The sequence below is a fragment of the Lithobates pipiens genome, unplaced genomic scaffold (genome assembly GCF_037356315.1).
Source record: "Lithobates pipiens isolate NorthernLeopardFrog02 unplaced genomic scaffold, aLitPip1_a1.2 Scaffold_18, whole genome shotgun sequence".
Lineage (NCBI taxonomy): Eukaryota > Metazoa > Chordata > Amphibia > Anura > Ranidae > Lithobates > Lithobates pipiens.
Genome location: NW_027507758.1, coordinates 404,856,804 through 404,870,387, shown reverse-complemented (window position 1 = coordinate 404,870,387; position 13,584 = coordinate 404,856,804). Strand labels below are relative to the sequence as shown.

General features: G+C 40.5%; 1 protein-coding gene across 4 annotated transcripts in view; it reads right to left on the bottom strand.

The window, feature by feature from the left end:
• PEX5L (peroxisomal biogenesis factor 5 like) overlaps positions 1–13,584 on the bottom strand; it is a 377,606-nt gene that overhangs the window by 182,909 nt on the left and 181,113 nt on the right. For 3 of the 4 annotated variants that reach the window (XM_077487914.1, XM_077487916.1, XM_077487915.1), the window contains one exon: positions 12,616–12,720. The exons of the other annotated variant lie outside the window; for it this stretch is intronic. In XM_077487914.1, the coding sequence (XP_077344040.1) occupies positions 12,616–12,720 (105 nt within the window). The remainder of the gene's footprint in view (positions 1–12,615; positions 12,721–13,584) is intronic. 4 annotated transcript variants of the gene reach the window in all.

Genomic DNA, 13,584 nt, shown 5'->3' with positions numbered 1-13,584 from the left:
GACCGTGTGTACAAGGGCTAACACCTATTTTAGCATTAAGAAATGGGCTTGGCACGTATATTGCATTATGAGGATGACAGTTCAGTGCATGTATTTATCAATATTATTACCGTAAGTAAAATATAAGTGGAAAATTAAGAAATACAAACATAAAAGCAGCAAAGCTAAATGCAATTTAGCTTGCATCTATGTAATTATTTATTTAATGTGGAACTGAATTGCCCCCTTTCTATTCTCTTTCCAATCTCCCTTGTAAACAGTATGTACACATAAAGAAATTTGGACCGCAAAACGAGGTTCTCCCTACTTTATCCTGGACAAGAAGGCAAATCTACTTTGCACTACAAATGCACTACAAGTGCACTTGGAAGTAAAGTCGCTGTGGATCTGAGGGAGACATGCAAGGAAAAGAAAAAACAGCATTTATGCTTGCACATGATTGGATAATAGACATCAGCAGAACTTCCCCTCATTTCAGATCTACCCCTCAGATCTACAACGACTGCACTTCCAAGTGCACTTGTAGTGCAAAGTGGATTTGCTTTTAGTAAACTAACCCCAAGGTCTAGCAGCATCCATCTTAGCCCTTGTATACACGGTCGGATATTCCGATGGAAAATGTCCGATCGGACCGAGTTGTCGGATATTCTGACTGTGTGTGGGCTCCATCGGACTGTTTCCATCGGAATATCCGACCAACAAAGTTTTCGAGCTGGGCTATAAAACTTTCCGACAACATGATCCGATCGGACTTTGTCCGATTGTTTGTTGAGAATTCCGATCGGACAAAGTGCCAAGCATGTTTAGATCAAATTCCTAGACCAAAGCTATTGGCTACTAGCCTGTACGTAGTCCCGTCGTAACGAAATAATGTCATCACGTTACGTATGATCGGATTTTCCAACAACTTTGTCCGACCGTGTGTATGCAACACAAGTTTCGGACAAAATCCGTCGGACAAAATCTGAAGGATTTTGTTGTAGGAATGTCCGACCGCGTGTACAAGGGCTTAGAGCCAATGAGTTGCATGCATGTGTAGACCATTTCATAGATTATATTGGAAATCCAGTACATCCTAGATATGATTTTTTTGTGTATATGTTAAAGAGGGAAAGAGAAATGCATGATGATTATACAATACATTCACAAATTAATTTCTCGTTTCATCTCTTTATACTATATTTTTTGCTATCATTTTACAGATAATATTGAGCAATTAAGTTGAATATAACTGCAGTTTCCCCTTATAAATTCTCATATGACCCCTTCGCTCTATTCATTAAATAAACAAACAAAAAAAGGCTTCAGATTCAGATTTCTCCCTTTTCACACTTTCCTGGTTTGTCCCACACTAGCCAGCAGTAATAACAGCCTAATGCTTGGCACACACCGGGAGTTTTTTTTTCATTCAACCCAGCGAGCTTAATTCCTTCAGATCCGCACTATAGCCAAATGATGGCTACATCGTGGATCTGCTTTGCCGGGAGGCCGTTTATTGACGTCCTCCCCTTTGCAGCCTCGCCCCACCCCCCTTACGGGGGTGCACGGCGTGCGCTGTGATCACCCTAATCAATGAAACTTGGGTGATCACAGATCCGAATAAGGGTCGATCCCGACCCCTTACCACATGATCAGCTGTCAGCCAATGACAACTGATCACGTGATGTAAACATAGGATCGGTAATCTTTTTTTTTTTTCTCACGCTGACAGAAAAAAATCTGATCACCGGCTTCAGTTTGCGGGGACATTGGTCCCGAAGAGGAGCACCATGTTATATGCCCACCAGTACTGCCTGCAAGTGCCACAAATCAGTGCCAAAAATCAGTGCCCACAGTGCCCACCAATCAGTGCCCACAGTGCACATGTTACTTAAGTGCCAGCAATCAGTGCCACCTATCAGTGCCCACAAGTGCCACCTATCAATGCCCACCAGTGGTGCCAATCAGTGCCACCTAGCAGTGCTGCCTATCAGTGTCACCTACCAGTGCCACCTATCAATGCCCATCAGTGCCACCCATCAGTGCCACCTATCAGTGCCCACCAGTGCCACCTATCAGTGGCCATCAGTGCCGTCTTATCTGTGCCCATCAGTGTCTCTTTATCATTGCTCATCAATGCAGCCTATCGGTGCCCATCAGTGTAGCCTATTGGTGCCCATCAGTGTAGCCTCATCAGCGTACATAGGTGAAGGAGCAAATAAAGAAAGGGCCAAGGAGGTACCACATCCATAAGAAACTGCTAATAGGAAAAGGGGAATATTGGAACGGACTTTATAGGTACCAGAAAAGGAATACAAAATATCATTAGAAAAATAATTCATTTATTAAACATAGATATATAAAATTGACAATATACCGTATATACTCGAGTATAGGCCGACCCGAATATAAGCCGAGGCCCCCAATTTACCCCCAAAAAAACTGGCAAACTTATTGACTCGTGTATAAGCCGAGGGTGAGACATGCCTGTCCATCCCTGTGTGTGTGTCCGTCCATCCCTGTGTGTCCGTCCATCCCTGTGTGTCCGTCCATCCCTGTGTGTCCGTCCATCCATCCCTGTGTGTGTGTGTGTCCATCCATCCCTGTGTGTGTGTGTCTCCATCCATCCATCCATCCATCCCTGTGTGTGTGTGTCTCCATCCATCCATCCATCCATCCCTGTGTGTGTGTGTCTCCATCCATCCATCCATCCATCCCTGTGTGTGTGTGTATCCATCCCTGTGTGTGTGTGTGTCTCCATCCATCCATCCATCCGTGTGTGTGTGTCTCCATGTGTGTGTGTGTGTGTGTGTGTGTGTGTGTGTGTGTGTGTGTGTGTGTGTGTGTGTGTGTCCAGCCTACCTGTGTCCCGAGCCTTTGTCCCGTGTCGTGCCTTGCCTTCGTCCCGTCCCGTCCCGTCCCGTCCTGTCCTGTCCTGTCCCGTGCCGTGCCGTGCCTTGCCTTGCCTCCGTCCCGTGCCCTCTTCGTCGGCGGCCATTGTAAAATTCAAAAGCCGCGCCTCCTCCTTCGCCTGTGATAGGCGGAACACTGAATTTCCCAGCAGCCTGTGTTCCGCCTATCACGGACGTCGTATCATCCTCGTCCGTAGTACGAGGATGAGAAGATGCCCGTGATAGGCGGAACACAGGCTGCTGGGAAATTCAGTGTTCCGCCTATCACAGGCGAAGGCGGAGCCGGAGGCGCGGCTTTTGAATCAGAATGGCCGCTGTCTGTCTGCTCGACACGCTGATCGAGCGGGCAGACAGCGATGACTCGAGTATAAGCCGAGGGGGGCACTTTCAGCCTCAAAAAAGAGGCTGAAAATCTCGGCTTATACTCGAGTATATACGGTAAGAGTAAAAGCAAATAGTATTGGCTTCCAATTTAATTATTCAATTGGAAGCCAATACTATTTGCTTTTAATGTTATATTGTCAAATTTTTATATGTATGTTTAATAAATTATTTTTATAATAATATTTTGTATAATATTTTATTTCTTTTCTGGTACCTATAAAGGCCACTCCAATGTTCCCTTTTTCTTATTAGCATCAATGAAGGAAAAAAATACCTGTTTGCAAAGTTAATTAACAAAATATAAAACAGTTTTGTATTTTTTTTTTTTTTTTAATTTGACTTTTTAAATTTTTTAACAAAAAAAAACCCAGAGGTGACCAAATACCACCAAAAGAGAGCTCTATTTGTGGGAAAAAAATGATAAAAACATTTTGGTTCAGTGATGTATGACCACGCATTTGTCATTCAAAGAGTGACAGCGCTAAAAGCAGAAAATTGGTCTGGGCAGGAGGGGGGTTTAGGTGCCCAGTAAGCAAGGGGTTAACAAAAAAACAGAGAGTTTACCGCACTAACTAAGCAATGTTAGTTCAACAATCTCCCCCTGCTGAGCTATTGTGTTCTGCCCCTCCTTCCACCAGAACACACTAATCAGCACTAATCAGCCATTTCCTGCAAGCACTAATCGGATGCTGTTTTCCAGCATGCCCTTTTGATAAAAGCCAGTCATTAGACCTGCTTTGTTGGACAGACTGTTGTAAGTCCGTGAATCTTAAATAATAGTGGAAATGTACTGGCTCCTGCTAAAGATTATAATGTTCTCCCTGCTCAGCAACATTCTCTGCAGAGATATCACCTAAAAACTCTAGGTAGAAGACATAAAACAATCATATCAGCAGGGCCGGACTTACCATTGGGCTTGACTGTGCTCAAGCCCATGGGCCCCGCCCAATAGGGGGCCCCGCCGAATGTACTCAGCTCGGCTCTGCTCAGAGTCAGGCCCAGTCCCGCCCTATGATGGACATAACACAGGGACTGGGTGTGACTGTGACCCAAGCCGAGTATACTCAGCTACTATCGGCTCCGCGCAGGACTGTGAGAGGACCGAGAGCCGCCGAGAGGACCCAAGAGCCACCGAGAGCCGCCAAATGGACCCGAGAGGCGCCGAGAGAACCCAAGAGCCATGAGATACACAGGACTCTGTATCTCGGGGGCGCCATTTTTAAACTTCAAGACTGCAATAACAAGGCTGCAAATGACAAGGCTGAAAATGACACTGGGGCAAGGCTGCAAAATGACAAGGCTACACTGACAAGGCTGCAAATGATACTGACAAAGCTGCAACTTCACTGGACAAGGCTGCAAATGGATGGGTAAGGCTGCAGATGGACACTGATAAGGCTGCCTTGATGGGCATTTAAATGTAAGTTTTTTCCTTAAACTTCTCTCCTAAAAGTTTTTTCCTTAAAATTCCCTCCTAAACTTGGGGTGCGTGTTATACGTCGGCGCGTGTTATATGCTGATAAATACGGTAATGTATAGAAGGTAGGGCCCGAAAGTGACAAAAGCCCAGGGGCCCCCACCACCCTAAGTCCTGCCCTGCATATTGGCCAACAGTTTTTATGTCTGGTATTGCCGCTTAATCATTCCAGACCATTCTTGGGAATTCACTAACTGAACTGATTTTTTTTGTTATAAGATAAGCTATCCCCTGTTGTGTTTAGTAGCTTTCCCAACATTTTTTCCTAAACATGCATGCTTAGTCTTGCTAAATGTTTGTTTTTATTGGAAATATCATGATCAAAAAGAGACTGCATATTCCACAGTTATTTGATGTCTATAGGAAGCTTTCACTGGGCAAAAGCCAATTATTTATAATTGCGCTTTTGGTTCGTAGAAGAAACATGAAAGATAATATATGAGTGACCGTACTAACCACCAATCAACTTCTCTGCCTATTACAGTATATTACTAGTGGTCTTATACTAAGATGCTTTTCTAGAAAGGCAGTCTAGAAGCTGTGCAAATTAAATATATCAGCTAGGGATGAACACGTGCTTGGGTTTTGTTCATGGGACATTTGTTGAAACCATTGTCATTTTCAGAAATTGTAAACCTAAATTCAAGACTATATGAAGTCTAAGGGGGCAAATCTTAAAAATCAATGCTAATAGGCCAGGACAAAGACAAAGGTATCCGTTTATGAAGCAGTGATCAGCAGTGATCCCAAGGATCTCCGCTGATCACAGTCCATAAACGGTTTATGAACCAGAGATAATCGGGGGGAGAAGTGTTTGAACATGTTCTCCCGCCGATGATCTCCGCACATAGAGAATCCTCATAGACTGACACAGTAACAGCCAGTTTATGAAGCTGTGATCTCAGCGCTTCACTGGCGATCTGTGTCAGAATTCCTACTCCCCGATTCACCAGCTCAGAGGTGGAGAATCGGGGAGTGAAGAGGGAATCTGGGGGATCTGAGGAGGAAAAGGGAAGATTTTTAATTTCCTTATGCCTCGTTCAGGCCCCCCAAAACTGTAACCATGTCCCCCCTGTCATACATATGTGTATACATATATATACATATATATATAATGTGTATAGTTATATATATATATATATATATATATATATATATATATATATAATGTGTGTATATACATGTATATATAATGTGTGTGTGTATACATATATATATATAATGTAGGGGGACTCTTTATTTTACTAACATTAACCACGCCGTCTGTCAGTGTACTGAGCAGTGATAATTTATCACTGCTTAATAAACTGACATCTCTGTGTTTCTGTGAGTTTCTAGTACTGTAATCTCGTAAAGTCTCACAAGATTCCAGTATCAGGGGCCGTTCTCCAGTGTTAGAAGCGTTTGTAGATCACTTCACTTCTCAGAAGGTAAAGCGATCTACTCTGCTTCATAAACTGGCACATAGAGGAGAAAGATCTCCTCTGAGAATGCCGAAGAATGAAGCAGTGAATAGATTTTGCTGCTTCTTAAATGGACACCAAAGGCCTTTTACATTATTGCTTGTCTTAACTACAGCTTTAGGTGCACCATAATCTGATTACAACTAGATAGATGGCTTTTCTAGATTTTTGGATGTGATGCCTTATTTTTTTTAATAACCATAATAAGCCTGAATTGACCAGTGGGAGTAGCAGTCACAACACCTTAAAGCTTATCAAGGAGAAAAAGAATAAGTGTTTTATACTGCAGCTTACCAACTTTAGAGTTATAATAAACCTTTATATAAGCCCAGTAAAATGACTAATCTCAGGTGATAAACCATGATGAAGCAAATCTTTACATTTTTACCTGATCTGGCCATTAACAATCCAAGCTGTCCAGCAAAAATGTCAGTTACAGAGTTGAGAAAACTCATTCAATTTTGACGGGGGTACTTACAGTGGTCAGCTTTTACTCATTTATATGAAACCGTTATCCTAAAAGAAAACAAACTGTTGTTGCAACATTTTAAAAAGTGTTAGCAAAAGTTCAGTTTTGGGGCTGGTTCACACCATTTGGGGTGTGGGAAACACGTTTCTGCATGTTTCCCACACCGCACTGAAACGCTGAAACACAAGTGAAATTAATTGTTAATGACACCCCCATGCATCTAGGAAACGTGGCTGCATTCACGGTCACCAAAATGCATGGTACTGCAGGGTGGTTTGGTCCAAAACTGTCTCCTGTCATTTTTACTTTTTTCATTTTTGATACTTTTTTGGTGAATGGGTAGGGGTACAATGTACCACATACGCATTCACAAAGGGGGTGGGATCTGGGGCCCCCCTTGTTAAAGACACAATGTGTTGTGGGGATGAGGCTTTTGTTCCCATCAACATGGGGACCCCATAGCACCCTCCCCATGTTGAGGGCCTGGTGCAGTTCAGGAAGAGGGAGTGCTCGCTTTCCCACCCTTATCAGGGCTGCAAGGTTGCATGTTTGGATAAGGGTCTAGTATGGATTTTTGGGGGGACCCTTATGCTATTTTTTTACTTTGGAACAGGTTTTCCCTTAAAACCCCTACCAGAATACCCTTTTATTTACTTAAAACAAAATTGTCCTGGATAATGGTGAATGAATGCTTATCGGCAATACTAATTGATAGAATGGCTTGGTTCAACAGAGTGTGGGATCCATGGATTAGGGACCTTGTAACAGTGTAACAGGCCTACCTGGTGCGAGAAGGCATTCCCCTGGAGCTGGAGTGCATCCCTTTTTCTTTTTCTCTCTCTTTACTCTCTATTCCTTATTCATTCATCTTATTCTACTATAGCTACTTTTTTTTTTCCCTTCTCTACCTGAGGGTTCTTGACCACACATGTGCCAGTGCTTATTACAGTATTATTACTTTAACACTAACTATAGCATTGAGAGTTAGATAACAAGGGTCCAGTTGATTGCTGCTTGACTCTCATATGGAGTAAGACAAACGATAGATATCTGTATGTGGCGATCTAATTACTCGTTAAGTTACCTTCAAAAGCTATGCACATGTATATCCAGTTTTTTTTTGGTTGTTCTTCTTTCTACTTGAATTGTTCTTTATTATTTCCTTTTCCTCTGTGTATCTACGATGTCAGATACTGAAACTGTATTTTTCTTAGTGGAAAATTTGAATAAAAATATTGGAAATAAAACCCCTACCAGACCTGAAGGGCCTGGTATGGAATTTGGGGGGGGACCCCCACACAAATTTGAAAAACAATTTTGGCGTGGAGTTCCCCTTAATATCCATTCCAGACCCAAAGGACCTGATATGGACTGGGGAGGGGACCGAATGCTGTTTTTTTTCAATTGATTTTTATCTATATTACCGGGAGTCGACAATACAATACAGCCGCAAGCAATTTAAATGACATATTTTCCTTTAGAAATGTCATTTTACTGTGGGATTTTAAAACACATTGAAAATATGCTCTACTTTACAGGCGGACTAAGGGGACGCCCCCGGCACGATATTTAAAGGAATATTTTATTTTTATTGTTTCACTTTAAGCATTATTAAAATCACTGCTCTTGAATAAACAGTTGTTTTAAAAACTTTTTTTGCATTAATACATGTCTCCTAGGGAAGTACCCAGGTCCCCATACATTTTTATGGCAGTAACTTGCATATAAGCCTTTAAATGTAGCACTTTTTTTTTCATGTTCGTGTGCCATAGGCTTTAACGGTGTTCGCATATTTGCACACATTTTTTGCCCGTTTTGGTGCAAGCTGAATCGGGGGGTGGTGTTTGGCTACCTAAAAGCATTCAAAAACCAAGTTTGGCTGTTTTGAATACTGACATTTAAAAAAAAAATCTGGTGCCTTTAAGACTCCAGTAAATCGGAAGTGATGTCGTATATCAAAGAGGCGATCAAAGCCGATTCTGGCTTTGTTCGGGTCTCTGGCCAAACAGAGGCCACGCCAGCTGGTCACTTGGGCCTCCTGGTGGGACGGGAGAGCCTGGGTGGAGTGGAGGAAGGCAGCAGGGGGAGATGTAATAAAAATCGCTTAGCCACATTGGTTGTTAATACAAGAAAGCTGACTGTCGGCTCTAAAAAATGGTATTGGGGTGATGCCTGAAGCTGCCGGCCGGTACAACCACTTGAAGCAGAATGACGTACAGGTACGTGATTTTGTGGAAAGTGGTTAAATATAATATTTAATTAAAAATAAGTTATATCTTTTACCTTTCTTTGAAAGTTTGGAAACTTAAAGCAGAGCTCCGTCAATGTTTTTTTTTTTTAAAGTCAACAGCTACAAATACTGCAGCTGCTGACTTTTAAAATATGGACACTTACCTGTCCAGGGCGCCTGCAATGTTGGCACCCGAAGCCGATCTGTCCCTCGGCTCTCGGGTGGAGGCGCCGCTATCTTCGGTAAGTGAACCAGGAAGTGAAGGCTTGTGTCTTCACAGCCTTGTTCCCTACTGTGCATGCGCAAAGACAGCAGGGGGGATGGAGGAGGCGCCGCACATGGCATAGATATCCACGGATACTGCGCCTATATATGCCCAGAAGTGGGAGAAAATACCTGGATTAGACAGCTATCTGCTCCCCCCTCCCCCAAAAAGGTTCTAAATGTAATGCCGGAGGGGGGGAGGATTCCGAAAAGCGGAAGTCTAATTTTTGGGTGGAACTCCGCTTTAAACCTACAACTCTCAAAACTGACCATTTTTCTTAATGACTTTATCCAGTAAGGTCTAGCTCTGAGTGATGTGGCCAAATCAGTTTGATCTACTTTGCAATGAGACCATTTAGGGTTACTAAAACTGGAGCACTCAGAATCTGGTGCAGCTGTACATGGTAGCCAATCAGCTTCTAACTTCAGCTTGTTCAGTTAAGCTTTTTCAATAAAAGCTCAAAGGTGATTTGTTTCTATGCAGAGCTGCACCAGATTTTGCACTCTCCACTTTTAGTAAATCAACCCCCATGTGTTCTCACATTCGGAACTATGCTTTACAAGAAACATGAACTGAGAGAGAAGGACACTTAAGAACACTTAAATCAACTGTGTGACATGGCATGAATACACCTGATATATGCAGACAGAACATCATCAGTGACTTATTTCATTCAATACAGTTTAAATTATTAAATAGCTTATTGGTTGTGTAATTTGTTTTCCTTTACATGTGAAACAAATTATTAAGGTTTAGAAAAATTGTACACTGACCTTCCTAACATATTGCTAGTGTTATGTGAATGTGGCAACTCGGAGTAAAATGAATTCTGCCATCAATTATGCCTATTATGTTGGGGGGAAGAAAAAACACGTCAACTTCAGGATTTTACCACCAATATTAGCATGAACAAGCTCTTATAATGCGAGGTTACGCTGACTTCAGTCAACCAGTCACGTGTTAGCAAACATTCAGTTTTTTTTAAACTTTCCTTGTCCATGACTAGATATTCAAAGTAAACAGTTTCCCATTATTTACTTAGTGAAAATGTACTTTGTAAAGTGAAAATTCACTTTCCTAAGTAAACAACCTTGATTGTTTTAGTAAATCAACCCAAAGTGTACAGTAATCAGCACCCTTCAGTTCAAATGGTTTATGGTTTTGTTCAATCAATTTATTTATTCTTATTGGCAAAATCAGATGGCATTTAAAATATTCCAAATAAAATGTCAAAACATCTAGAAACTAAATTTGTAAACAAATTATTCATACTCTAAGCTAAATAAACATGGGATTTATTTAAAGCATCATATTCCATTTATTTGCATTGTGGGAGCTATTTTATATTTTTCCACATGGCACTATTTTAATTATACCTAAATTAAATTCTAATTAATTATACCAGCAATAGATTTTAAAAAGGACATAATTAAAAAATAAGTACTCGCTTAACCTTAATAAAGAGTCCCTCTCTGTATTTTTTTTGCATGCGTTCAGTTTTAACAACACTTGGATTGCTACTTATTTTGATTGCAAAATGGAAAACAGTATTAGTTTAATCCACTTTGGACTCTTAAAACTCCTTCTCAAGCTGCTCCTGTCTGACTGAATTGTCAAATTAGAAATGGATCTGTATATACATTGGGCATGCATGGCTGAGTACCTAAGCCCCTTGTCTTTGCATACCTACATAAGAAATGTTTCTTCAAACTAACCATGTTGAACCAAATAAATCAGCTTCTAAAAAAGAGAAAATATTTTAATGCTGGGGGAAAGGAGGGGAATTGAGACTTAAGCAGGGTATACACGTTCAGCTTTTTTTTTTGATCAAACAATGAGTTGAACAAAAAAATAAAACCTGACAGATCCCTGCATCAACACATTCAATGTTTATGCAGGGTTCTCTCCCACTGAGCTATTGTATTCTGACAGCAGGGCTCCCCATTAGAATACACAGATCAGCTGGTAGAATGTTGGTTTTGAAGCAAGACTGTTGTTAGAACAGACAGCGGTACACACAAACCGAAATTCGGCCTGTTCTTGTTGAATTGACCACTTTTCGGTCTGTATAAGCCCAGCTTTAGTTTATGTAAAGGTAAACCTGTACTTTGAAAGTATTGTATGTCAAAACAAGATATTTGCCTTCCATGGCCATACCAGTTCTGTCTCACCTGATACTTCTAGATTTCATCATTTCCACACAGCTTAGAATTTTTTTTTTAAAGCTGATTGGTGGTTGCTCTAGGCCAGTGATGGCGAACCTTGGCACCCCAGATGTTTTTGGAATTACATTTCTCATGATGCCCAACTACACTGCAGAGTGCATGAGAATCATGGGAAATGTATTTTTAAAACATCTGGGGTGCCAAGGTTCACCATCACTGCTCTAGGGAACTTAAGAAAAAGTTTTTCTCAGGTGCTTTTGGTTTATTTTGCAATAAAAAAGTTTAATTTTGGGGTTTAGAGAGTACAGTGTTTTTTGGGCATTTGTTCACAGATATCTTACTAGCTGAAGTTCCAGAAAGCAAGTACAGAACTGGTTTGTTCTTTAGTTTTGTTGAGTTGCTAGGTGTTCTGTTCCTCTTTTTCTCAGTGTTTTCCAGAATGTTTTGGAAAGCATTGGATCCCCGGTAAAGAACAAGCATGGGGTGAAGATTAGACCACGCGCTCAGATGGTACTTATAATGGCCGATTCCTTATGGAATTGGGCTTTTGAATGAATTTACATTTGGGATTGTTTGGATTTTTTTCCTGGATTGATCTCAACAGGTCTTGGCCACTAAGAAGAAAGGCTAGCTTTGAAGATCTCAGTATGTATGAGAAAGAAAGGTAGTGAGATCATGAAACAAGGAGAAAATTGCCACATAGTCCCCATCCTTTGTCTCAAGTCAGCGAAAACACATTTGAAACTCTCTTTTGAAACATTTAAAACATTTTAAAGTCTCCAGGTTTCAATGGGGACAAAATATACCATTTTACAAGATCCAATTACTAAATAAAAATAATTTTTTAATATTGTTTAATTATTTTTTGGTGGAATTCACTACATTTTTCTATGTGAGAAATAAGCAGGCTTACACAAAAGCACACAAACCAATGCACAAGCACATAGCAACTTAGTCTGCAAGGCTTATTGAACTAGGCAAAGCAATTATTTATTTCATTACAACACAATCATTGAAACATCACATACATAATAAAATAAAGCACTGTACTGCAAAACTGACATATGCATATTGTGCCCATGAATGCATTTGGTTTACCTAATTAAATGTCACTGTTTGACATAACATTATTCGTTTTCAAGTGCTAGAAAATAACTAGTACAGAGAATTCATGTAGTTTCTTTTAAAACACTTTTAAAGCAGTGAATTTTTAATTTCCCTTTAAGAGCTAGTTGCATGTGTCAGTTTCTTAAAATCCAGGTACAGCCCACCTGTGATGTCATAGAAAGGAGGGGCTTTTCCTCTGCAGACGGCTGTCTCGGTATCTCCTTCATCACCATGGCAACAGCCTTATCTGCCGCCCTAGAGCTTTTCCCCTACAATAGTGAAATACACAATGGCTTGTGTCAGGAAAGAGTAATATTATCACAAGCCCACCCCCCAACAGAACATGCCACTAAGCCCAAGTTTTTGCAAAGCAAAGTGAGCTAATGGCAGTGGTATGTTTAACTGGTTAATACAGCGTCATGATCACTTTTTACATTGGCATTTGAATAATATAAAAAAAAAGTTAAAATATTAGTAAAGTTATTGAGAAAAAAAAGCATGTTAGTTTAAACACAAAAGTTGATTACGTGATGCAGCTGAATAGACTTTCATATTCAATGGTATCTGGGATTCTTGCGTGAACATAGAATTTAAAACTGCAGAGTGACAAAACAAAGTGACTGAAAAGTTTACTAACTATAGACACAAAAAAAAAAGGTTGTGCATGAATATTTTTATGTTTGATTAGAGAAGCCTGCAAATGGAGGAAATCAAAATTGCAATAACAGCACAAGTCTGTTAAAGTTTATCTAAACCCAAAACTTTTAATTTTTAAAAGTATAAAAAATGGTTCAAACCTCTTGTCGGTTTTTGTTTTTTTGTGATCTGTGTCTCATTTGGTAGAATTCTCTTCAAGTTCTGTCCTGCTGAAAAACAGGAAGGGAGCAGAAATCTCTCCAAAGTGAGGTAAATGCCATTTTAGACATTTTAACAACCAAAATTAGAATCCCAGTGTTAATGACCACCAGAACAAATTGAAAGAGTACTAATTCCAAACAAGTAAAAGGATGCAAAAAAACTGACCGAGGTTCTAATTCTTTAACCTCTCACCAAATACTGATAGTAAATGATTAATATCCCTTCTCTTCAGGTGGGTGTGGGATGTCATGTGATGGTGGCTCCTATATTCACAC